General features: G+C 39.2%; 1 protein-coding gene across 1 annotated transcript in view; it reads right to left on the bottom strand.

Moving 5' to 3' along the window:
* LOC119422962 (adhesion G protein-coupled receptor L3-like) overlaps window positions 1-23,838 on the bottom strand; it is a 103,415-nt gene that overhangs the window by 36,717 nt on the left and 42,860 nt on the right. The window contains exon 2 of the mRNA XM_037690697.1: window positions 21,300-21,513. Within this exon, the coding sequence (XP_037546625.1) occupies window positions 21,300-21,513 (214 nt within the window). The remainder of the gene's footprint in view (window positions 1-21,299; window positions 21,514-23,838) is intronic.

Genomic DNA, 23,838 nt, shown 5'->3' with positions numbered 1-23,838 from the left:
GCTCATGAATAAGAATGTGGTGCAGGACATGTGAGAGCTCTCCCACTGTGTAATATTGACATGCTCCCTGGTCAGAAAATAGCCCAGCATAATTAGCTTTCACAAGCAAGTCTGGGGCCAGCAGGAGAGACCACTCTAGATGCAGACAAAAAACCTCAACAGAAGGAAAGAAATATGTAAAATAAGAGAGGGGATGAATGAGGAGGAGACACATTTCCACGGTCTGCTGAACAGTCTATCTACCTTAATACTTAATATTGATATATTTATAAAAACAAAAAGCAGTGGGGCTTGAAAAAGTGTGCGGTCCTATCGGTAAATCAAATCAAGATGATGTGATATGATGTAGAGCTTAAGAACAGGCAATAAATGTGGACTTTCGCTGAGATAAACAGCCTAATTTGATTATAAAAATGTTGCACTGTCACTGAGAGATAGAAAATAGATGCAAATCAATGAGATTACATATTTTGCCTTTTGGAGATTCACCTGTGTGCTGGGGGGGGGAATAAATAAATGAAGGTAAACACAAAAATAACAATTAGTTGCTCAACTGTGACAAACTGGAATGTCAAAAAACAAGAACAGGTCAGAAAATACACAGAACCAAAACCACAGAAGCAGAAATACACAGATGGATGTAAAAACAATGTACGATACGCTGATGTCCCTCATTATGCAAGGAGTTGAAAAGTGAATGTGTGTAGTTTTCAACATGAGTGTTTTTTTTCTGGACTGGAATTGAACAGAGAATGCAAGTAAACCTTAATGTTTTTGGTGAAAGATATAAGAGGGTAGGAGTTTCACTGTGCGTAAGAAGAGAGGTAGTTTTTTTTTCATGTCCGAAGTGACGCTGAGTGACTGGTCCTGGCGAGTTGAGGGAGCAATTTTATCGACCACCAAGTAAAATGTTGGAGCCAGGGGGTGGCCAATGGTGGTCTTGACCACATTAGATTATGCTGTGGACACCCCAATCAGTTGAGGAAACTATAAGTCTCAAAAGACAGAGGTGTCCGTTATATACAGAACAAAAGTTTGTGGCTTTATTTTAATGTGCCAACACAATTTTTGAAAGGAACCTTTTATACTGTACACCTAGATGTAGCCACACATCAAAAAAGAAGTTGATTATTTTTCAAGTTATTAAGCTCACAAAGTTACATATACTGTATATATATATATATATATATATATATATATATATGGTGGTGGCCATCTTGGATTTTGAGGGGGCAACCTAATTTTCAAAGGAACATTTTATATGGCTAGTTGCAGCCACACACCATAGATGAAGTTTGCACGTTGCTTATTTTTCAAGTTATCTTGCTCACAACATGCACAAACAGACAAATGGAGGGTATTCCCAATTCACCCTTTTTGCTCCATGACGGGACTATTAAGTTACATTCAGTAAATTATGTCAGTGAAGTGGGCTGCAATGCAGATAAACCACAATCAGTCCTCTTGGGCAGAAAATACTATCAAATGTTTAGGAAAAATTAAACATTTAATCCTTACTTTTGTTTAAATTACCAATAGTTATATATAGAAACTAAAAAAAGCAAAAAAATAAATACGTATATATATATATATATATATATATATATAATTCTAAATTGTGTCAATTGCTAAAGGGATGAGGATAATCTATATAAATGTATTTATCCTTGTATCTTTAAATGTAAGAGGTACATCCCCCCATCCCCCACCAGGACACAGGAATTGACTACGGAGAGTTCATATTAAAAACACAACCAGTCCAAAAGGTGCAAACTATGAATATTCAGCATTTTGGTGCTAGATCAAAGTGAATTATGAAACTGTGCTATGAAACAGTGATTGTGAGGGAGGCTGCCCATCATTCAGCTCCAAGATTGATATGTTAGGCTTCATGTTGCCCATTTTATTTGAGCCACACAGGTGGGCTCAGCAACCAGGAATCTAATGGAGAGAAAATTGCAGGTTTTTTTTATGTAAATAGAATTTATTGGTTGTAATGATTCAGCTGAGAAGCACAGTTCATGTCTAACAATATTCAGCCAAAAACAACCTTGAAATACAGTAGCATTCATGCTTTTTTTTTTTCCTTTCATGAAAGATTCTGTAATACTGTAAATCCTAAAACAGAGTGCGGGAAGCAAACAGGAGCCCTAACTGGGGATGAATATGCCCAACCTTATAAGAAAGGTCAGATCTGAGGTGTGCAGCCAGGAGACAGTTACAGTACGAGGTAAACAAATTGAAACAGCTCCTCGTCTTGCTTCCCTGAGGTCAGGGGGCAGATGTCGAAAAATGTAGACCCAGCGTTCCCTGCCTTAGCAACGACAGCAGCCTGAGAGCTGTGGAAGCACGTTCACGCCCATCCTAAGCCCATTAAAAAGGGTGTTGTAATGAAGATGCAAATAAGAGAAACAATAAAGTAAAATGTGTGTGTGTGAGGTGGGGGAAATAAACGTAAGCATTGGAGAAGGAACGATAAGGAGAGAAGCAGGGATTCAGAGTCGAAGCGTAATTGAGAGGACAGGAAAGGAGACAGAGAGACGATGAGATAGTGGGATTAAGGTGGGTAGAGAGAGTCATGTAATGCTGAGCTGAGCAATGACTGAAGGCTTTCCCAGCTGAGCAGTTTGAGCCGTCTATCAGTTCAGTAGGACTGAACTTCTTTACTACAACCTACACTCCTCAGGATGACTCATTTATCATCGATATCCAAGAACAACATTGGCTAAAATTAAAACCTAGTATTTCTTGAAGGACTGTCTGTCACCCGCTGCCTTGCATGTCAACATCTTAAAGTTTTAAAATTAATGTTCAAAATATATGTTGAGAATGAGACAAAGCCACTAACACAACAAATGTTACTTTGATTCTTATAAATCTGAATGAGTTAAAAGTCTCTTTTGTGTTCCCTAAAGTTTAGTTGTGTGGGAGAGGTGACGCAGAGGTTAGAGAAGACGAGCCTGTGATCAGGAGGTGAGAAAGGTCAAACCCCTACACCTGCCTCTAACCTCATTTGCCCCACTTTGGACCCTTGAACAAGAACCTTAACCCCCCTACTGTTCCTCCGGGTGCCCTACATGGACTTCACATGTGTGATGTGGTAGGTTGGTGGTCGGTGGTTGTCAGGAAAAACATTCAGTGTAAAAAACCATCAGCAAGTCGTCAAAAACCCCTGAAGATTGGAGCAGCCGGAAAAAAAAAGTTGAGTCATTGCGTTACACTGGAATTGAGCCGTGTCTTCAGTAGAAAGAGATAAACACGAAGAAACGATAAAGACTGTAAATGAAAACAAGGTAGATAATTTTCATTCATCATGCGATTAATTGATTTATTGTTTATCGTGACAGGCCTATTCATGATGGCAAGTTATAAACCTATAACGTCATAGCAGACAGAAGCTGTAATCTTTCAATTTTAAATTCTAAAAAACAAGCATAAGTAAAAAAAAACAAACAATCTATTTATCCTATATTTGGGGAATCCCGTACAAAACTCAGATTGGAAAAAGATTTAATGCATGAGAGATGGGAGGAGATGCATGTTTGTATTCATATTTTCAGCATAAGCAAACGGAGTGTTTCAGAAATCAAGATGATGATTCTAAACCGAGCTACAAACCTGCAACTTGACAATTTATCACGGAAATTAATGCTGTCCGTTTGCGGCAAAGATATGACTCCTGCGATTGCACCAAAGGTCTGAATGAAGTGGGATATAAAAGGTGTGGTGATTAATCATGATCGTCCTGGCAAGTCAAATTACCGGACTCATACATTTTAAAGAGCTCTTTTGACGGCCGTGTGTGGAAAACGTTCTGTTGTTCTAGCACCAAAGACTCTGTCTTCGAGTTAGTCAAATCAAAACGCAATTTTCCTCAACCATCTTGGCAACTAACTTGGATTATTTATGCATTATATAATTTTCTTGTTTGTCTTTGTTTCACTTAAGTGATTAAAGAGGCTGCATACAATTAGAAGTGCTTGATTTTATAGGTGACAATAACACAACTGCTGCCAAAAACACTCCAGGAGTTTGTTTAAGCTGATTTTTACAAGACCGCATCAACCGTCAGATCCCTAAATGAACTCTGAATATAAGAAACTCTAACATTTTATAGCCATTTAATTTTGTTTGGATGATTGTATGTCAAATGTTTGCATTTCCAGACTGAATAAAGAGAGGAAGCGGTGACCCTGAAGGGCCATTGGTCTCTTTTAGTTCAGACTGTGTAAGTGAGGATTAAAATTTAAAAAAGATAGTAATGAACGGTCATCAAATAATTTATTTTTTTGGTGGGGGGGCACTGAAGCCCCAAGAGTTTGCACTTCAAAGTGTATGTCCAAAAATGAAGTCTTCATCCTTTAACTTGCTGATGTGAACTAAAGTTGGGAGAAAATCTAGCAAGAATACAGATTTTGTAGGTGTTTTAAGGGGCAGTAGGTCAATGACAGAATGCATACGTATAAAAAGAGGTGGTCCAAAGCCCTATCTACACTGATACAGGGTTTGTTTGTTTTATTGATTTTTTTTTTTAATGAATACTTGTTTCTTTGTTTACATTTTGTTCTCTGGCCATGTATTTATCAAACATACCAAAATATATATTTTGATCCACTAGAGATATACTAGAGATAAAAAAAAAAAAAACCTTCATTGCCACAGTCAGTAATCCTCCTTCATCTCACTTTGTTCTCTGCATCCTCTTTACTCACTCCAACTACTTTAATTCCATGTCCTCTCTAAATGCATCCATACCTGTATATCTCCTCTTTGACCTTCCACTTTTTCCTGGCAGCTGTATTTCTAACATCCTTCTACCAATATACCCACTATCCCTCCTCTGGACATGTCCAAACCATCTCAGTCTGTCCTCTCTAACTTTATCTCCCAGTTGTTCAACCTGTGCTGTACCTCTGATGGTCTCTTTCCTAATCATATCCATCCTTGTCACTTCTAAGGAGAACCTCAACATCTTCATTTCTGCCACCAGTCTTCTGTCTTTTTGTTGGTGACACTGTCTCCAGACCATACAACATAGCTGGTCTCACCACTGTCTTCTAAACTTTTCCTGGACTCTCTTTTCCTCTTCTGTGCCACTCTCCCCAATTTCCAGGACAGTTGACCCTAAGTTCATTCAACATTTTTTTATGCAGGTTACTCTCACTGAGTCACAAGGACTCATTTTCAAGAGAGACCTGTAAGTACTTAGATAAGTACTAAGTAAGACCTAAGTACTTGAAGTTCTGCACCTTTGCGACCTCTGCTCCTTGTAGCCTCACTGTTCCACCTGCCTCCCTCTCATTCACACACATGTACTCTGTCTTGCTACGGCTGTCTTGCATTCCTCTTCTGTCAAGTGCAACATGTATTGCATCAGTTTATTTTCTTGTATTTTATATTGTATCTTTTCATATTGCATCATATTGTCTCGTATTGTACTTTGTATATCTTGTATTGTATCATATTTTATGGCATAGACTTATTTCACTATTAAGGAATTCAGTAGGTTTTTCAAGGTGCCATTTTTTACACTTAAAGCAAATGTTGGAATAATATTTTTAAAACATGGCATCAAATTATGCAGTGTACTCGAAAGTCCATGCACATGCGTCTCAGCACAAAAAAATGAAACCGTCCAAATGATCTGACTGAAAATTTTTGTATGCAATGTACTGATTCAGAAAAAAAAAAGGTTTTCAAGTTCAAATGGCAACAGGTTCAGGTTATATACCTAACTTAAAAAACAAAGAAGTATACTGTTTAAGGATCTTAGTTTTGTCTTATTATGAGTTCTGACATGGTTTAAAATGGGTGGTTAAGTTGTAAATTTCTAGTAACATATGTTAAAACTGTGGTTTCCTAATTAATAGGTAGTGTCAAACACCGAATACACAGAATCACACAAGCTGAACTAAATCTGGAGAAATGCCATCAGAGGAACATTAAATTCATTGCCGGCTGGTTACCTGAGGAAGGGGGATAGGATAAAAGAAAAATCTGGACTTCATCCCATTTAAAGGATGTTGTTTTTATCTCGCGGGAGAGATAATGAATATCCAGCAAACTTATTCAAGGTCAATAAAAAGTGTATGCTCCCTCTGTGTGGTGGGGAATAATAGATCCAGAACTTTAAGTCAAAAAGAAGAAAAGAAAAACAGAGCGAGAGGTAGACATCAAATGTGTACGATGCCAATTAAAAAAAGAAAGGCGAGCCAAAAGAACAAGGATGAAAAGACTATAAGAGCACAGGGAAGGGCAAATATCAGATAGCGAGAAGGGAAAAGCCTAGAAGGCTCACTGCTCTACGACTAACCACCTGCTCCTCCCTGAATTAGCCCTTTCTTCAGTGTTTGGACTCAATCAAATGAAACTCACTCTCCCAGCTGACAAATGGACTGAGCCCTTCTACCTCTGTTTCAGCACATTTAAAAACCCAGTGTTTTGTGAGCTACTGCTGTGACAGCTATTCATCTGACAGAAATATCGCCTCTGATCAGCTTGAAGTTTGTGTGAAGGTACAAAAGAAATCCTAAAACTTCCAAGCTGCTGGATTCTCTGACAGTGGTCTCTGGTTTTAAGAGGAAAATAATAATTATAGGGCGGTACGGTGGCACAGATGGTAGAGCTGTTGCTTCTCAGTGAGAAGGTCGCCAGATTGAATCCTGGCCGGGGGGCTTTTCTGGGTGTAATGTGCATGTTCTCTCTGTGAATGCGTGGATTTTCTCTGGGTACTCCGGTTTCCTCCCACAGACAAAAAACATGCATGTCAGGCTGATTGGTAACTACCATATTTTCCGCCGTACACGTTGCACCGCCGTATAAGTCGCATCAGTCCAAATATGTCTAAAAAAGTGGAAAAATCCATAAATATGTCACTTCGCCATATACGTCGCATCCATTATGAGTCACTGCTGATGCGTCGCGTTTGTTACGCATCACCACTGACAACCCAGAAGTGTGGGCCGAACCCGGAAATGTGGGACGGTGTTGTGCCAAAAACTGATGGGCTGCCAAATGGCAGCCATGGGAGAGTGCACAGAAGGACTTTAACAAGAATTTAACAAGATTAACACTTAAAAACAATTATTTGTTTGCTCGAAATTATAGCAAAGGTGTGTCTCAGTTTAACTTTTACTTAATAAATGCCCTTTAATGGTCAAATTAGTTACATTTCACCGAAGAGGTGCAGCTGGTTTAACTTGATCCAAGCAGAACGAAGGTGGCAGATTATGGCAAGCTGATTGTGTCATTAATAGCTGGTGAAGATTCTCAATTATTCAGGACATGGTAAATTCAAAAAAGTTCAAGATAAAAACTATAAAGTATAAAGTAAAGTATAGTAAATAATGTCCAGTTGTTTTTGTCTTGAACTTTTTTGAATTTGTCATTATAGCTACGTTTACCTACTACATGATACAGCGGTATGCCATACTACTACTACTACTCTGCTGCCATCTAGTGGCTGAAATGGTACTTTTCAAAAAAAAAATTCCAGTCAGAATGAATGAAAACGATCATATCTCAGCCAAAAATTGGTTTATAAATATGGGGAAAAATCCATAAATATGCTGATTCAGCCTAAAAGTTGCAGGGCATGTAAATTATGCAAAAAAACTGTGACTTATAGGCCGAAAAATAAGGTGTGAGTGAGAATGTGAATGGTTGTTTGTCTCTGTGTGTCCCTGTGATGGACTGGAGACCTGTCCAGGGTGTCCACGTCTCTTGCACAGTGACTGCTGGACATGAACATCAGTGACCCTCACAATATGAAAAGGAAAAAATGGGTAAAAGATAATGGATGGATGGATGAATAATAGTTATAATATTGATGGGATATTCTTAAAATCTGAAAAACGGGGGACACGTTGCGAAATATTCAAGTATTGGCTTGTGTCAGCCAGATCCTCCTTTATTCCCAAAGACGAAGCAATTTGCTCCATAAGGGGTGGGGGGTGTTCTTAAACATTTCCCATTTTCTAACACAGGTTTCTCCTTATTATTTTTTCTTCTTCTTTCTAATCACCCCAGAGTCCTGTATGGCCACGTCTGGGAGACCCAGGCTGACTTGATAGGCTGCCAGCTTGAAATTTACAGCAACTAATTGGGTAAAATTGAATGTGGCAGGTTCCTAACAAAAACGACTGGAAGGGGCTTGGAGGGAGGAAGGGGCTGTAAAAATGAGACAGGATAATGAATGTCAGGTGATGTCATCTGACACGAGGAAAAAAAAGGAATAAATTGTGAAGGAAATAAACCTCTTTGGTTTAAAAACTCTTATGAAAAGAGGGTTATGCAAGGGGCAGGAGGCAAACATGCACAGATGGAAAGGAGGTTTAAAAATTCCTGCGATAATCCACAGAACTTCTGAATGCATTTATTACTTTCCGTGCGCATGCTTCTCAGCTAAAGGAACCCCTTTATCTTCTCATGCTGTCAGAGCTTTTATTAATACATTTTTGCATATTAATGCTAGCCTGCAAAATCTCCCACTATTCTGTTTGTTCACACTACTACAATAGGCCGCTGTCCCACGCTGCGCTCTCAACGCTCATGTTTTTTGTTTGGTAATTGTCAGGTGCTCAACGTGTAATTGTATTATGGAGAAACAGCCTTGGACCAAAAGTAGGCAAGACAAAATGGTGAAACGTAAATTAATAGACGAAGATGGAACAATAGCTTTGGGCTGATCCGTGTAATTAAGTACACAGACTTCTTTTTGCCTCTAATTTTAAGGAGCACTGGGATTTTTGTACTTTCGGTTTTAAACTTCACATTAATCCCTCTGAAACTCGGCTGTTCGCTGAGAATATTTATTCAAACCTAAATGTAAACAAGGTTTTGTCATGTGGGGTTGGGTTTTAGGAGATATGCATGAACAAAGACTGTCACATGTCAGCATCATAATCTCTCTCAATGTAGGTGACAGCTGTCAGTGAGTGACAACAAAGATTCAGGAGTACTTATGACCACCATGGACACTAAATATGCATGAGCACTTTAGTCTTTCTGCATCTTTTTAAGCTTTCGCCATTTATCTAAAATATCATAAGTTGCTCTAGTTTGTTAAGCTAAAAAAAATGCTGAAACTAACACCCCCCCCCCCCCCCCCCCCAAGTCAACCTGACGTGACATTTAATCTGATCCTCTGGGCTGCTTTTTTAAGTCCCACAGCTACTTTCTGTGCAGATGATAAAATGTTATCCATAGACAAATTGGGACAATAATAGTCACTTCATGGGCAGCATGGTGGCGCAACTGGTAGAGCTGCTGCCTCTCAGCGAGCAGGTCCCCGGTTCAAACCCAGGTCTGGGGGCCTTTCTGGGTAGAGTTTGCATGTTCTCTCCGTGCATGCGTGGGTTTTCTCCGGGTACTCCAGTTTCCTCCCACAGACCAAAAACATGCATGTTAGGCTGATTAGTGACTCTAAATTGTCCCTAGGTGTGAGTGAGAGAGTGAAAGTTGTTCTATTTCGTATAGGCTTCGCCCTTTAAGGATGTCGCTAGTGGGTTTCATGCCGTCGCGTGTAGCGCAGCACTGGAAACTGGCGGTCCACGCCATGGGGATTGGAGTCTCCATCCCGAGCTGATTTCTCGGATTTGGAGCAGGTTCGGCAGAGCAGCAGTGGATCTGTTTGTCACAAAGGAGAATGCCCAGTGTCAATTTTGGTTCTCACTGAGCCCACGGGACGACCCACTGTTAGGAGTGGACACTTTTGCCCACAGCCTGTGGCCAAAAATGTTCCTTTACGCATTTCCTCCAGTCCCTTGCATCTTGCACTATGCAATTGCATCTTCGACAGCTTTGCATAGTGGTATGACAGTGCAGGATATTTGTACGGCGGCCGCTTGGACATTGCCTTGTCCATTTATCTGCTTTTATCTGTGTGATGTTTCGGCTTTTTCCATGGCCCATTCTGTTCTTAGTGTTTTAACAGGATTAATCTTACTGTTTTCATGGAATTTCATTTTAAACTCACCTCTGACTGCATGCAATTACAGTGTGAGATATTTATTATCAGTCACAAGTTTTGTGACTGCTGTTTTCTATTGTTACTAATCAGTTCATGACTACTGTTACCAATCAGTCCATTTATTATTAACCTGTTCATATTGAAGAGCTGTTGATCTGCTCTGCTCACTGTTACACGGTTACAATTGTAACCTCTGTTCTTTCCCATTCTCGGCAGCATGACTGCTTTCAGCCTTCCCCTGTTTTCCCCCGTCGAAAACTTTTTCTCTCCGGGGCACTCATGTACATGGAACGCGTAATGACGCAGCGCGTTCCTGTGCATAGAACGCGTAATTACGCAATGTGCTTCTGTGCATGGTGCGCTACGTAATTACGCACACAGAAGGCTGAGTGATTAAATGTTTTTGGGGGCAATCGGGCGCTTCATATTGTGTCTGAACGAACCCAGTGAGGCATAGAATACATCCTGCTTCGCGTTTAACCCACTAGCAACAGCCTAAAAGGTCAAAGCTTATATGAAATAGAACGTTGGTAACATACTGTAACCCCAGATTCTATGAGTATAGGCGTAGCCCTTTAAGCTCTGGGCCTCACTGGTTCCTAAATGGCTGAAGAAAAAGCTATTTGGGAGCCGATTACCCGGTCTCACCGTAATTTATACGGACCGGGGAGTGGCCCACACAGCAGGTGGGCATGGACTAAAGTTTTCAGTGTTGCGCTGCGCGCAACGGGATGAAACCCACTAGCAACAGCCTTAAAGGACTACGCCTATACTCATAGAATCTGGGGTTATAGTACATAACCAACGTTTGTCTCGTTTGTCTCTATGTGGCCCTGTGATGGACTTGCGACCTGTCCAGGGTGCACCTCGCACAGTGATTGCTGGACATGGGCACCAGTGACCCTCGTGACCCAAACTGGAAGAAGCACGTAAAAATAACGGATGGATGGATGGATGGATTGTCACTTCACATGTGCATTTTTTTTTCTTCTCAGAGACGGATACACACGACACTTGTCCAGTGTGTCTCGGCATGTTGCATACTAAAGCTGCACTTGCCAACTCAAAGTCATGTGCGCATTGTAGCCGACTCCGCAAGTCAACCCGAGAAAGACAAGTGGGACTCCTGACAAAAATACTCATGTTGTAACTCATTTCCCTCCCTCAGGGAACATTGGTTATATTCATAACCTCTAGGTTTAAGTCTTCAAACTTCATACTCTATAATCCAGGTAAAAAAATCCAACAAAGTTAAGTCAGGTCCTCTGGATGGTTTCTTTGCGTTGAAACATTTTGTCCTTCATCCAAAGGACTTCATCAGTCTGAGGAGCCACAACAAACTCAGTCCCATAGGTAGCACACTCACATAGTGGGCCAACCAGTTTGATGGTGATGAGTTGGTTTCTGGAGTCTGCCCTCTACCCTGTCAACTCCTCTGAAGCAGCCATGGCCAAAGTGCTTCAAAACATCAAAGTTCACGTTAACTATGGAACTGAGTTTGTTGTGGCTCCTCGGACTGATGAAGTCTTTTGGTCTTTTGGATGAAATTTGAAACGTATCAAAACAAAGAAACCATCCAGAGGATCTAGGTTCAAGTGTTTTACCAAACAAAAAAACATCCTTGGAAAATGGTGAGACACAAAGGCTGGGCAAAAATTTAAGAACAACCATCTTAATGGTAAAGAAAAACATTCAGTATAACTTACAGTTCACAAAGAGGCTGAGACTCGTTGAAGACTTAATTTCCACTCTGTTTCTGTATGCCTGTGTAATAAAGAATGCTGTCAGAGACTAAGAAACACAGGTGGCTAGTTATTATGGTGACCACACAATGAACCACTGGCTTTAACATTTATTTCGATCTTGGTTCATTGTCCACTTTTTCTTGCTTACAGATAAAAACGTTGGCATTTTGTCAGCTTATGTTTGCAAATGTAAGTCCTACATTTTCATTGGACTTTTTTGAAGAAAGATGATATATGTTGGAATTTTGGACAGTAGATTTAGCAGAGCTCAGAAGGTTTTCTTTCAATCAAAACTATCCCACTGACAACACTGTTTTGAAATTTAAATTAAGGTGGACAAATAAAAAAAAATCCTTAAACCTTTGCTTAAGCAAATCTCTCCTGCAATCCTCAATCCTACAAGAAGGTCAGAAGCTTAGGATAATGAGAACTGGTGCATATTGGAAGGATCATCGAGAAAAGAGGAATGATCATCCCATCTGTTTACCACTCTTTATCCCCCTCAGTCATTCCTGTCCCTCTGTCAGCAGGTTTCTATCCAACAAGAGGAGTAATTTGTCTCATTCAGTCCACCCCAAGACCTTGAGGCAAACAATCACCTGCGAGCAATTGTTATTTGCGTAATCCTCATTAAAAATAACGCTGTCAAACGTTAGACATCACGTGGTCAGCAGGTTCAAATCACAGGTTGCTTTTCATTTAGTATTATTGTCCTCATGGGACTTTTCAAGCTGCGATATCTATTAACCTTAGTCGTTAGTGTCATGTGCACAAAGACAAAGAGCTTGTAGACAAAAATATGTTTTGTTCTTCTTTGTTCAATGAAATGACAAGTGCGATGACACAGTTGTGAGGGATCCCAGAGAGGATAAAGCAAAGAAACATAAAGTGATAGGAAGACAAAAGGATAGCGCAGACAGATAAGGACGGGGGAAAGCGTATGTGCAGGTGTTTGGATGAGCTGCAAAGGACGGAGTTGCTCTATCCTGACCTGCTATTCTCCTTCAGGGGTCGTGCACAAGCCTGCCACAATGCTATCAGCTGTCCCTGAAGGGGCCTGCTGAGGTCTGCTGAGATATAAGGTGATATATGGCTTAGATATAGCCTGTAATTACTGGCCGTGAAGGCCACACCGCCTTGGGGGAAAGGAAAAGGGGAACACACAAAAAGGGAGGAGAAAAGACACTCTCGCTTTGATGAGAAAAGGGTCATTGTTGTTTGATAACACAAGTGCCTGCTCCTTCACACTATTTCACCCAGTTGGGACTAGATATGCATTGGCAAGAGGCAGACTGCTTAGACAATAACGTCTTAAAATATCCCACATGGGAATAGCAATGATGGCAAAAATCACAGGCTGCAGCATGTTTGTACAAGCTATGCAAATGATGTCAAAGTGTTCTAAATTAATCATAGCTTGTATGTTTCACTTACAGCATCAGTGGACCGCGTTACCTATAGGAGACATGTTTATCCAGAGGTGTCTGCACAGGCATTATCTTCAAAGCACAAAGAAGGGAACGGCTACTGAATGACATCTATTCATTTCATTCTGCCATGGCATGGTGCGAGTCAACCTTCATTTCAAGATGCATTACAGCTGCTCTCATAAGCTCAGCGATGTGTCATTACTTGGATACAGAGCGCCATTAGTTCTCACTTAAAAAGACTGTAATAGAACCAAACACCTTACCCTAGTAGGCCTTTATATACCCGCTAAACTGGAACAGATAGAGCTTGGCTTTGACAAGTGAATGTCAGTGTGGTGTTAGTTGCTGGTGGAGGAGGCAGATTAAGCTGCCGAACTGTGTTTTGTCGGCTCATACAAGCCAGCGTGGGTGATGGATGTAAGCCTGGCTTCCAGATTTCGCCAGTAGGCTCATTATCGGACACAATGAGAATGCTAACCGCGAGGCTTGCCAGTCACCGTGGCTTAACCGGAGCCAGCAGTAAGAGGCAGGTGGTGCTCAAGGTAGAGGGGCAAAAAGCTGCAAAGTCGCAAGGAGAGGAGTCGTATCAGTCCATTCAAAAGTGCACTAATTAGGTTTTCATTTTCATATTATTGCACCTGTTAAACTAGTTTTAGTTGGTTAAATATGAATTGACTTGATTTTTGAGTACCTACTTGTATGTTATAAAAAAACATTTAGAGTTGGGAATCATGATATAGCTTATCTGGTTTAAATGTCATATTAGTGGCTGGTTTTATACAAAAACAGTACGTTGGTACCATCAAAATGAAAACAGGTAAGAATAGACTACAGCAGTAAAAGAATGAGCACCATATAAATGGAGCTGCGTGTTGAGGGTCGTTGGTTTCCATTTCTTAAGCAGTGTTTAAAAGAGCGTTGCAAACATTGACAAGAAAGATGAGTGCCCAGACTGATACAACAGATTAGTCTTAATTGCACTGCATAGGTTCAAATATCGCATCGTATTAGCAACACCTAAATCTACTTTACCAATGAAGCTTAAATACTGTGGAAGAACATTCTATTTGTTCTGCCAATCAACACATACCTATGTACAGACTAATAACATCTCCGTATGTGACTTGACAGACAGAAAAGACAGCACCTCCTCTGAAACAGGAGCTAAAAAAAAACAAAGTAACATAAATAAAAACACTACAAAATGGTCATAATACTACCAGTGCAAAAACAAAAAAAGATGCATCAAATATCTCAAATGGTTTCATCCCAAAAATAATAATAATTATAGTAATTAAAAAAAAAAGTAAACTCTCTTGAGAAATCAAGTCCTACCCTGAACTCCCTCTGGTTCTTGGTGTGAAGTAACCAATAGCGACTAGACTATGTTTTTCATGCCAATATGGCACAACCATCATAAGAACAGGACTTGTGTTTTGCGTAACTGCTCTCTTTGCTCTCAAAGTCTGATTTAGTCGCATTTCCAAAAAGAACGAGTCCACTTTATACATATTACAGCTGCTATGTACCAGAGAAATAGGACAGCTTATGAAGAAAAAAAGTGGAGTTGGCTTTAAGTAAGTCAGAGTAGCCTCTGTGGATAGCCTTATCACAAACCTGCTGAGAGAGTGTTGATTCATGCTGTTTCTGAGAACCACTGCCACAGCTAGACTGATTACCATTCCTATATAAAGCATTTATATTTCCTTACAGATCGCATCACTCTTACTCTGCCTGCTTTAAATTTCAACAGTGTCCATCACTGCTGCAGATGGAGAGGGCAGCTTTGGGATGCTGATAATCTAGTCTGCTGCATTGGTGTGTGTGTGTGTGTGAGCTGATAAGTGAAAAGAATCTTATTTTGTAAATTCAGTACAATGTTCAGCATAATATATATATATATATATATATATATATATATATATATATATATATATTGTATCTATAATGTATAACATCACATCATCTGCATATATACACAGCTAGAACGAAGGGCTTGCTGTGTTTGACACATGTAGCTCAAATGTATTACACAATTTTGGATTAATATCTTCATAAAAACTGGTTGCTCATTGAACAAACAAGTATGGTGGCAGTAGTATTATGATATATTTGCTCAAAGTGGATTGGATAATGGAAAGTACTACCTCTATTTTTTTTAAATCTTATTTCAAATTAACAGCTAGATGGTTGAAACTTTGACACAAGAGGGTGCTTCAATAATCCCAAACCCATACTGGTTTGTGAATGAATGAAGCAGGCTAATACTAAGCGTCTCAGTCCCCACCTTAACCCATTTGAAATTTTGTGGATTATGCTTAAAAGTCTGGCGAGTTCCAGGAAACCAACCGATATGCAAATGAATTCTACAATACCGCTGCTCAAATTGGTAGATTTAAGAACTGCTAAAAGAATTGCCAAATACACCAAGAGGAATGGTCAAATAATGTATTCAGCCAGAATTATGCCAGAATGTTGTTGACGGCTACAAAAAGCATGTGGTCAAGGTGCAACTTGGTAAGACTGTATGGATTGAAGAAAACCCATAACAAATTAAACATACACGCCCAGTTATTTTCTTTAAAAGTGACTGAAGTACTTTGTTGAATTAGTGTTTAGCATATATCTTGGATCTTTTTAGCGTACCGTTTAGCATTTGTTTAGCGTATATCTATATCGTAGACCCTTATATACCGTTTCTTTTTATTCTTTATATTTTTGCTATTTTTGATGTAACTGGGACCCTGAGTACACAATTTCGTTCCACCTCATGTACCACATGTGATGCGAATGACAATAAAGAACCTTGAACTTGTATAATCATTTCATATTGAAACAGGTTAAAATAAAATATTTAAAATGGAAAATGGTGATGAAATCAAATATGATTTATATTGTTGGTTTTATAATGAAAAAATCCATTAATACAGATATTAAGATTTTCTTTCTCTAGTGTTCTTTACATTCTTCCAGACATTAGCCAAGCAATCAAAAAAACATAGAAATAACAATTATAGCTACAATTAGGATACTTAGAGTCATGTAAAGCTCTAATGACGCTATTACGTTGTGTGTAAACATATGGAATGATGCCCAGAGACAAGGCAGGAGGCTGAAAAAAAAAACAATCTAGTAAAATGTTAATGAAAGAGTGTGGTTGCATCACAGTTGATGGAGACTCGTTCTGGATAATTAAGCAGATAAGCCGAAGAAGAAAAGTTATTATCTCATGATCATTTTAAGACTTTAGAGGCAAACGTTCACTTCATGACTGCAAGTCTGATCAAAACGAGGTGGAAAAAAAAACAACAGCATTGTACAAGAACAAAGACACTCATCAACATTGTTTTGCAGTTCATTCCCTCCCAGAAGCCCTTTTCACACCATCCTTACTAAAATTATGCTTGTCTCAAAAGACAAGTTTCTCAGCTAAATTACTTGTTTCTGTTCTCATTTTCTTTTTAACTCTAATGAGCTCAGCCACAGATGCTTAGCAACGGCTCTGACAGCTCAACAATGAAAAGGTCGGGGGTGGCACTCATTTATTGTGCTAACCTTCACATGCTAATGTGTAGCTGTGTCGCTACAGCCGCACATATCATTGTATCCTTTCACCTGAGCGCTCTCTCTCTTCTTTTTGACGTTTTTTGTTCATAACACCCACAACAATCATCCACTTAGTCACTTCTTTTACGAAAAAATAAAGTGTCCCGGCTTTGAATCAGGCCGTGCTTATCGTTGAGCATCATTTAAACACCCCTCCTAGCAATCAAATGCTACTTCGCAGTATTTTATGTTCCCTTTAGACGAGTTGATTCATTCCTCCGGGGAGTTTCAGTCTGAGTGGGAGAAAGAAAAAGGTGGAAGCGACGGGGTGCATCAATTATGTGACAGCATGTTTCAAACTACCTCTCTGAACCATCAGCATCCTTTTCACACAGCTGATTATCTAAACTCTATGGCACCAAACTGAAAAACCAAAGAGCGATTGTTTGACGGAGTTGAAATATCCATTAGTATTTCTCAAAGGAGCATGTCTAAAGTGGGACTAAAGCTCTGGACATAAAAAGAAGTGGACATGCGCTTGGCTTTGGAAACAAAATAAGCTAGAAAAAGTCAATTTGAAAGAAGCAATTTAGATAAAGCCCATCTCCTCGCATTGCTCAAGGGTGTTTTGACCTCAAAGGAATGAGTAACCATAGTTAGAATGATTCCCCCGCTGCTCTTAATGCCGCAATACGTCAAAAAAATCGCTACAGTGGACCAAATGTTTATTTAGTCCACACTCCCAACTGGAGCTCTACATTCTCTGAAACTCAGACTTAGTTAAAATTTCAAAACCTGCATATATATTACCTTAATGTTAGCCATTATTTACACAGCAGAAGCCAAAGCGAAGTAAGAACATACTCTGCCTGATCAGACAAATAGTCTCCATGTCCTGGTTTTAATGCACCAAAGCTCATAATTCTGAAAACTGGATTAAGATGTGGCAACTCAACTCATCAAGCATGATATTAGTTAAAGAAATGAAAGGAGCATTTCTTGAAGGAACACATACCACCCAAAGACTGCATACCAAAGTTTTCAATAAATGTCTAGGGTGAGTTGTTTGTGCTCAAAGTGTATGGTGGAGATGATTCTCAGCTACCACACCAAATTTTAGCTCAATGCCTGTAAAACTCACTGAGTCAAAGCCGTTTTTCTTTTTGTTCAATAAAAGCTGTGACAGCCATGTTGATCTGGGTAGACTCTAATAATTATTGACTTACAGTAGTCCCTCGCTACTTCGCAGTTCAACTTTTACGAACTCACTCTTTTGCGGGTTTTCAAAGTAAGACTGAACACGCACAAAAAAAATATTGTGCATGATACACGACTGTCAACTTTAATATTACTCACGTGATTGTGATAGTACAGGATACTGTACAGTAAAAAGTTAACAAAAAAAATACTTCGGACAGGCGATGTCATTTTGTAGTTTTCTCTCAATAAGTCTCAATAAGCCGACACCATATTGCCACTCAAAACGACTACATTTCCCATAAGCCCTGTTGCCTTCTGCTGAAATGGAGGGAAAGTTTTGATCCGATCAGAAAAAGTTCAGGCCTTATTCATAGTGACTTTGGTGCCTAGCTGATGTAGAGAGCCGCACGGTTCAGACCGGGAACTGGACCAGAACCGGACCTCCAGAACTGATTGCCGCCTGCCGGCTCACGAGGCCTGTCGAGCTGGGAGGCGCCGCCTGGAGGTCTGGCGTTCTCTCTGGAGTCCACTGGGACTTTTTTCATCTGGATTCCTCTGTATTGTATGGACTCTTCTCGGGACCATTGTGTGGTTTTGTGCAGGCTCTCCGAAGGTCTGGCTCTCTCCAAAAGCGTCTGATGATCAACGGGTGCAGAGAGCCGATCAGAACCAGACCAGAACCGGACCAAGGCTGTTGACTTCCCATATAAAATTTTGCAGTAGCTACTGTGCAGTACATAAAGTATGTATGTAGTTAAAAGTATATAAGTTTAAGAGTTTAGAACATTGCAAGAGTATGGGAAGGGTTTATAAAGCCTTAACATATATATAAATACTAAAATAAATACAGCGTCCCTACTTCGCAGATTTTCACTTAATGCCGGGGGGGCTATGGAACGTAACCCCCGCAATAAACGAGATACTACTACCTTCTGAGAGTTTCATTAAAATCCCATAGGTTCATGAGATATTTTGCTAACAGACAGGAAAGCACACAGACAAGACGATCATTAGCCGTGGCGGATGATAATGACGATAACTGATAAAGAAAATCGATTTGTACCAAAAGGTGAGGTTTATAGTTGTTGTTTATGAATCGCTGTTTGTACGGAACATGCTACTCTCAGGACAGATTTGTAAATCAAATGTAAAATTAAATTCATATTTAATCATGTTGCACTCTTGTATCAGAATTGATAAGGATCAAAAAAACATGAACAAATGGGATTTAAAAAAAAGATTTTTAGCAAAAGTTGAGGTGAAAATTACTTTATTTTTCTACCTTTGGCAGACCTCAGGTGGGACTTTTTTATTGTTTAACTGCAGATTATGATTTTTAATCCTCACAGCCACTCAGGTTGATTACAGAACAGCGGGATGCAAATGATGCACAAGAGTGTGCAAATCCTATCAGCTCATATTTGTTTCCTTGTCTTTCATTACTTAAAGTGTCAGTGACGATACATTAATGCTATAAAACAATTTTCTTCACTAAATTTACAGATTACGTTTATTCTGTTCCAAAAAAGGGGGACGATAATAGTTTTGCCTGTGTCTATATGCAAGTTTGTGTCTTTAACCCAAAAAAAAAAAAATGAATGAATGAACCGCAAGATGGATTTTATTGAAAATATTTGAAAATAATTCACAAAAAAGTTAAATCATGTCATCTTGACAGTTTCTTTGTTGGAAGAAACGTCTTGTCTTTCATCTGAAAGACTTCATCAGCCTGAGTTCTTCCAAAAAGCAAACTATCCAGATGACATGATTTAACTTTTTTATGATTTATTTATCTGAATAATGGAGCATACTCACCCTTTTTCTTTTTAACCATTTTTAACCAGGTTGTCCTCAGGCTGGTTCGGTAAATAGTAAACGGCCATTTTGCCTATAACATTTGATGGTTATGCACTGATGCTCGATTGTTTTACACTGTTGGGTCTTCCATTTTGCATGTGTAAAGCCATGCTGGGAACTCAACAGCAAACTGGTTTGAAACATGTCAACAAGGTGCTACTTAACACGACCTTAACCTGTTGGCAGGCCTCAGACTGATGAAGTCCTTTGGATGAAAGACACAGCGTTGCTTCCAAAAAGAAACTGTCCAGATGGCACGATTAAAAATTATTTTTTGTGACTCATTTACCTGGATGATTGAGCGTACTTTCTATTTTTTATTAGAAATTAATCATTAAAAGGACATCTACAACTGATTTACTTTTGGAGCTAACACAAGACAAGATGGCTGCCATAGGCAAATGACCTCAGAAAACACAAACGATGGCTACAATCCAGTTAAGTTTACAAATATTGAACTAAATTTTGATACAATTGTAGCTTTTTATTATTATTTTTTTCTTTTAGCTGCTCCCTTCTTTAGGGGTCACCACAATGAGCAAACTCACACAAAGACTTGGCAATTGTTTTCATGCTGGACGCCCATACTGATGCAACCACAGACCACCAAGCTACTGCAGCCCACTCGTGTGGAGCAGAGGGCTGCTGTCTAAAGCAGAATGGGAGATCAGATGGTGGGATTAAGGGTCTGCTCAAGGGCCCAGACTTGAGCAAATGAGGGTGGAGGTGCCCAGACATCATATCTCACTGATGTGATTGTGAGACTGTATTTTTCACATGGAGGGTTTAGACTCAAAGAGAAACAGAGAGGGAGAACTCCTGATGAGTTCTCAGACTGCGGCACGTCACACTCAAACAAAAACAACGCAAACCGTACATTAAACAGTTTGGCAGAGATTGACATTAATTGTTAGTTAATGATGGAGGAGTTGGAGGAGGAAGGTCTGGTGTTTTTGTTGTTAAATGTGGAGAACTGCTCTTTTGGTAATTTGTCATGAAGAGACCGCCCCCGTTTCAACTACAGTAGGAACTGTCTGAGGTGTACTCCCTCCTCGCCAGTACAGCTACGGACATCCGCCCGTGTCTCTGCGCGCTCTCCGTGCACAAAAAATAGTCCATTTTCCTTCTCCTAGTCCTTCCAATATCTATAAAAGCTTTGCTGTGACAATTGTAAAGATGGCTGAATCTTCAAACGGCCTCGGCCAGCGGGTCCCAGAAATGAGAGCAGTGTTTTGCAACAACTTTTCGTAATGAAACACGCCCAGAACATTCTGATCAACCCCACAATACTTGGTGCACAGCCTGTGAGCAACTAGTTTTGTAATTTCCATCATGTAACCAAGTCAGAGAGACAATTTCTCATTTCTCATGGATTATAAATCAGGCTTAATCCTCCTCAACTTTGACTCACACCGAGCGGACAGTTTCAGTTCCTGCTGCACTACTTCCCTTAACATAACATTCAGCAAACTTTAATAAGACTTAAACAGAAGGAGGATGAAAATGTCTGAAAATATTAAACCCATTGACTTCTATTCTAGGAGCAGGTACCTTTGAGACATGATCTTGTACGCATCGGGCAAATAACACCGCGTGTTCTCCATCTGCGCGGGGTCGGCGTCGCAGATCTTGTCGTCCGTGCGGCCATAGTTGGCGCTCTCGATCATGATGACATCGGTGCCCGGGCAGCGCAGCTCGATAGGGTAGCTCTCGCAGGACAACTCCCTCCTCACCACCGCCATGGGGACGGGCGCTCTGCTGAGAGCTGCGGTGGGAAAAAAAAACAACAAACAGGTGAAAAGGAATTCTTTACAAAGCCAAAACTAAACAATTACCGGAAAACATTCAAAACCTGTTTAAGACTAAGGAGTAAATGTATAAGTTATGGGGGGAATCAGTTTAAAATATGCAAATTCAGAACTACTAGAAAAAACTTTTGTGTATCAGGAAGTGGAGTCAAACTGTGGAATAATGTGAAAATTGAGCTTAGACAATAAAACTGTTCAAATTATAATTTAAACATATGATTCTTGCTTACTAGTAATATTAATATTCAATTATTGTTGGTGTTTTTGTTATTGATGCTAGTTTTTTGAAGTTAATGAAATAATAATTGTTTATCTACTATAGTTAACTTAAATAGATACTATATTGATGCGTTACATATGGGTTTAGTTGTTATATGTATGGATTATACATGTAATAAATGTAAGATTATGTAAGTGGTCAAAGAGTGGGGATTTTGAAACGTTTATATTTCAACCCACTCCCTTGAATATGTAAAACATAAAGTTTTGACATTATGTAATTAATGTTAATTAATAATTAATGTAATTAATGTAATGTATTTAATCCCTCTGGGATTAATAAAGTATTTTTGAATTGAGTTGAATGTTTCATGCTATTTTTTTTACATATTCAAAAAATAATAACCTAAACTAAACTAAATTATTTCTCAAGAAATTTTGAGGGATGACTAACAGAATGTTGGGATTAACTTTAGCAATCTAATCTGAAGAAATGCATATGCTCCAATGGATGAACTGTAAAAAGTGTAAAAAGAACCAACATTGAAGGAAATATTACAGCTGCTGTCAGGGCTCTTTAAGGTAACCATGGTAACCACAACTTGCGTCTATCACTTGCAGATAGCACTTTTAATAATAGGCAGATAGAAATGCAGACTAAAAAGTTATCCTCAAATAAACTGTGACTGTAAAATTTGAACATTTTAATAAAAGAGAAAGAAACAAATGTCGTGATTGCAAAAGAAAACAGAAAATAAAATAACGGAGCAGTAGCAAGAGAAAAGGACTTCTCTGTAAACACGCAGCGTGAACATATAATGCTGAAGGACTTTGTCGAAGCAAAAAAAAAAATGCTAACTAGACTGCTTAAGTCAAAAGGAGTAGATCAGCAATAACGTAGCTAAAATTGAAACAAGCAAAATCACAAAATGCAACAGTTGGCTAAACTGTTGCTAAAACCTAAAACAAGCAAAACAGTAGCTAAAAGATCAAATTAGTTAACTATAGCTAAAACATTTAAAACGCTAAACCAAATCTTACTTTAATTCAACAGAGGCTAAAAGCTCAAATTTGCTTAATTGCAGCTAAAATCTTACATTATAAATATAATGGATAATAAAAAGTTAAATTTAGCAAAACAAAGCTAAAGGCTGCATTTTGAAAATCGTAGCTAAAAGATAAAATTATCAATGTCTATCCAGCAACGTTTCTGAAGGAACAGATCTATTCTTTTAAAGTGGGAAAAAAAGTAAATACAATTTAATAATTCAAAAACTACAAAAGTTACATAAACTAAAATTCGTAGCAAACTATTACTGCTCGAACAGAACGTTTTAATATACGAACGACTGAAATAGCACAAAGTATATGGAAGTAGTTTGACTGCAAAATAACATCTGGAAGAAACAGGAAAACTATATAGTGTCAATGCTGACTCAGCATTAATGCACTGAAATATCTTTCAAAGTAACAAGTTTGAGAGCATCAGCTGTGTTTACTGGGTAAAAAAACAAAACAATAGCTAAAGTAATTTCATATCGGAGCCAGAGTGTAAACTTGTGTCTATTTCTACAAGAAAACAAGGAGACAGAAGGACCGGTCATCAAAAGGTCCCACACGGAGACGTGTGCAAAAAGGTTATCCACCCTTGTCTCCAGAGTGTGGGCTGATGGGACGCTGGTTGTTTGGAGTGGGAGGAAGAGCAATCCCACGGAGGCCCTAGAGAGGCTGGGAGCTGTGGAGAGACTGAGTACCAGAGTGACACACATCAAACATAAGGAAGGATCGTGTTTGTTTTTGACTGAAAGGAAATAAACTTCAATTCCACGAGCAAGATGATGAATTACAGAACAACCAGTGTCCAGAGCTAATTGGTTAAATCTTCCTTCAAGGCATTGTTTCAAAGTGGGCACCAGTTCACTTCACTTGGATTAAATGCAGGCAGGGGGTTGAAGGTCATAATGTGTCTTTGACAAAAAACAAAAATAAGTTAATTTGTCTTTAAAAAAAAACGTGTTTAAAAAAATCTCCAGTTTGGAGCAGAGTAAAAATAGCTGGGAGGG

This window comes from Nematolebias whitei, chromosome 1 (assembly GCF_014905685.2).
Source record: "Nematolebias whitei isolate Nwh7 chromosome 1, NemWhi1, whole genome shotgun sequence".
Lineage (NCBI taxonomy): Eukaryota > Metazoa > Chordata > Actinopteri > Cyprinodontiformes > Rivulidae > Nematolebias > Nematolebias whitei.
Note: the sequence above shows the minus strand (reverse complement) of the source record. Positions and strands in the feature narration are given on the sequence as shown.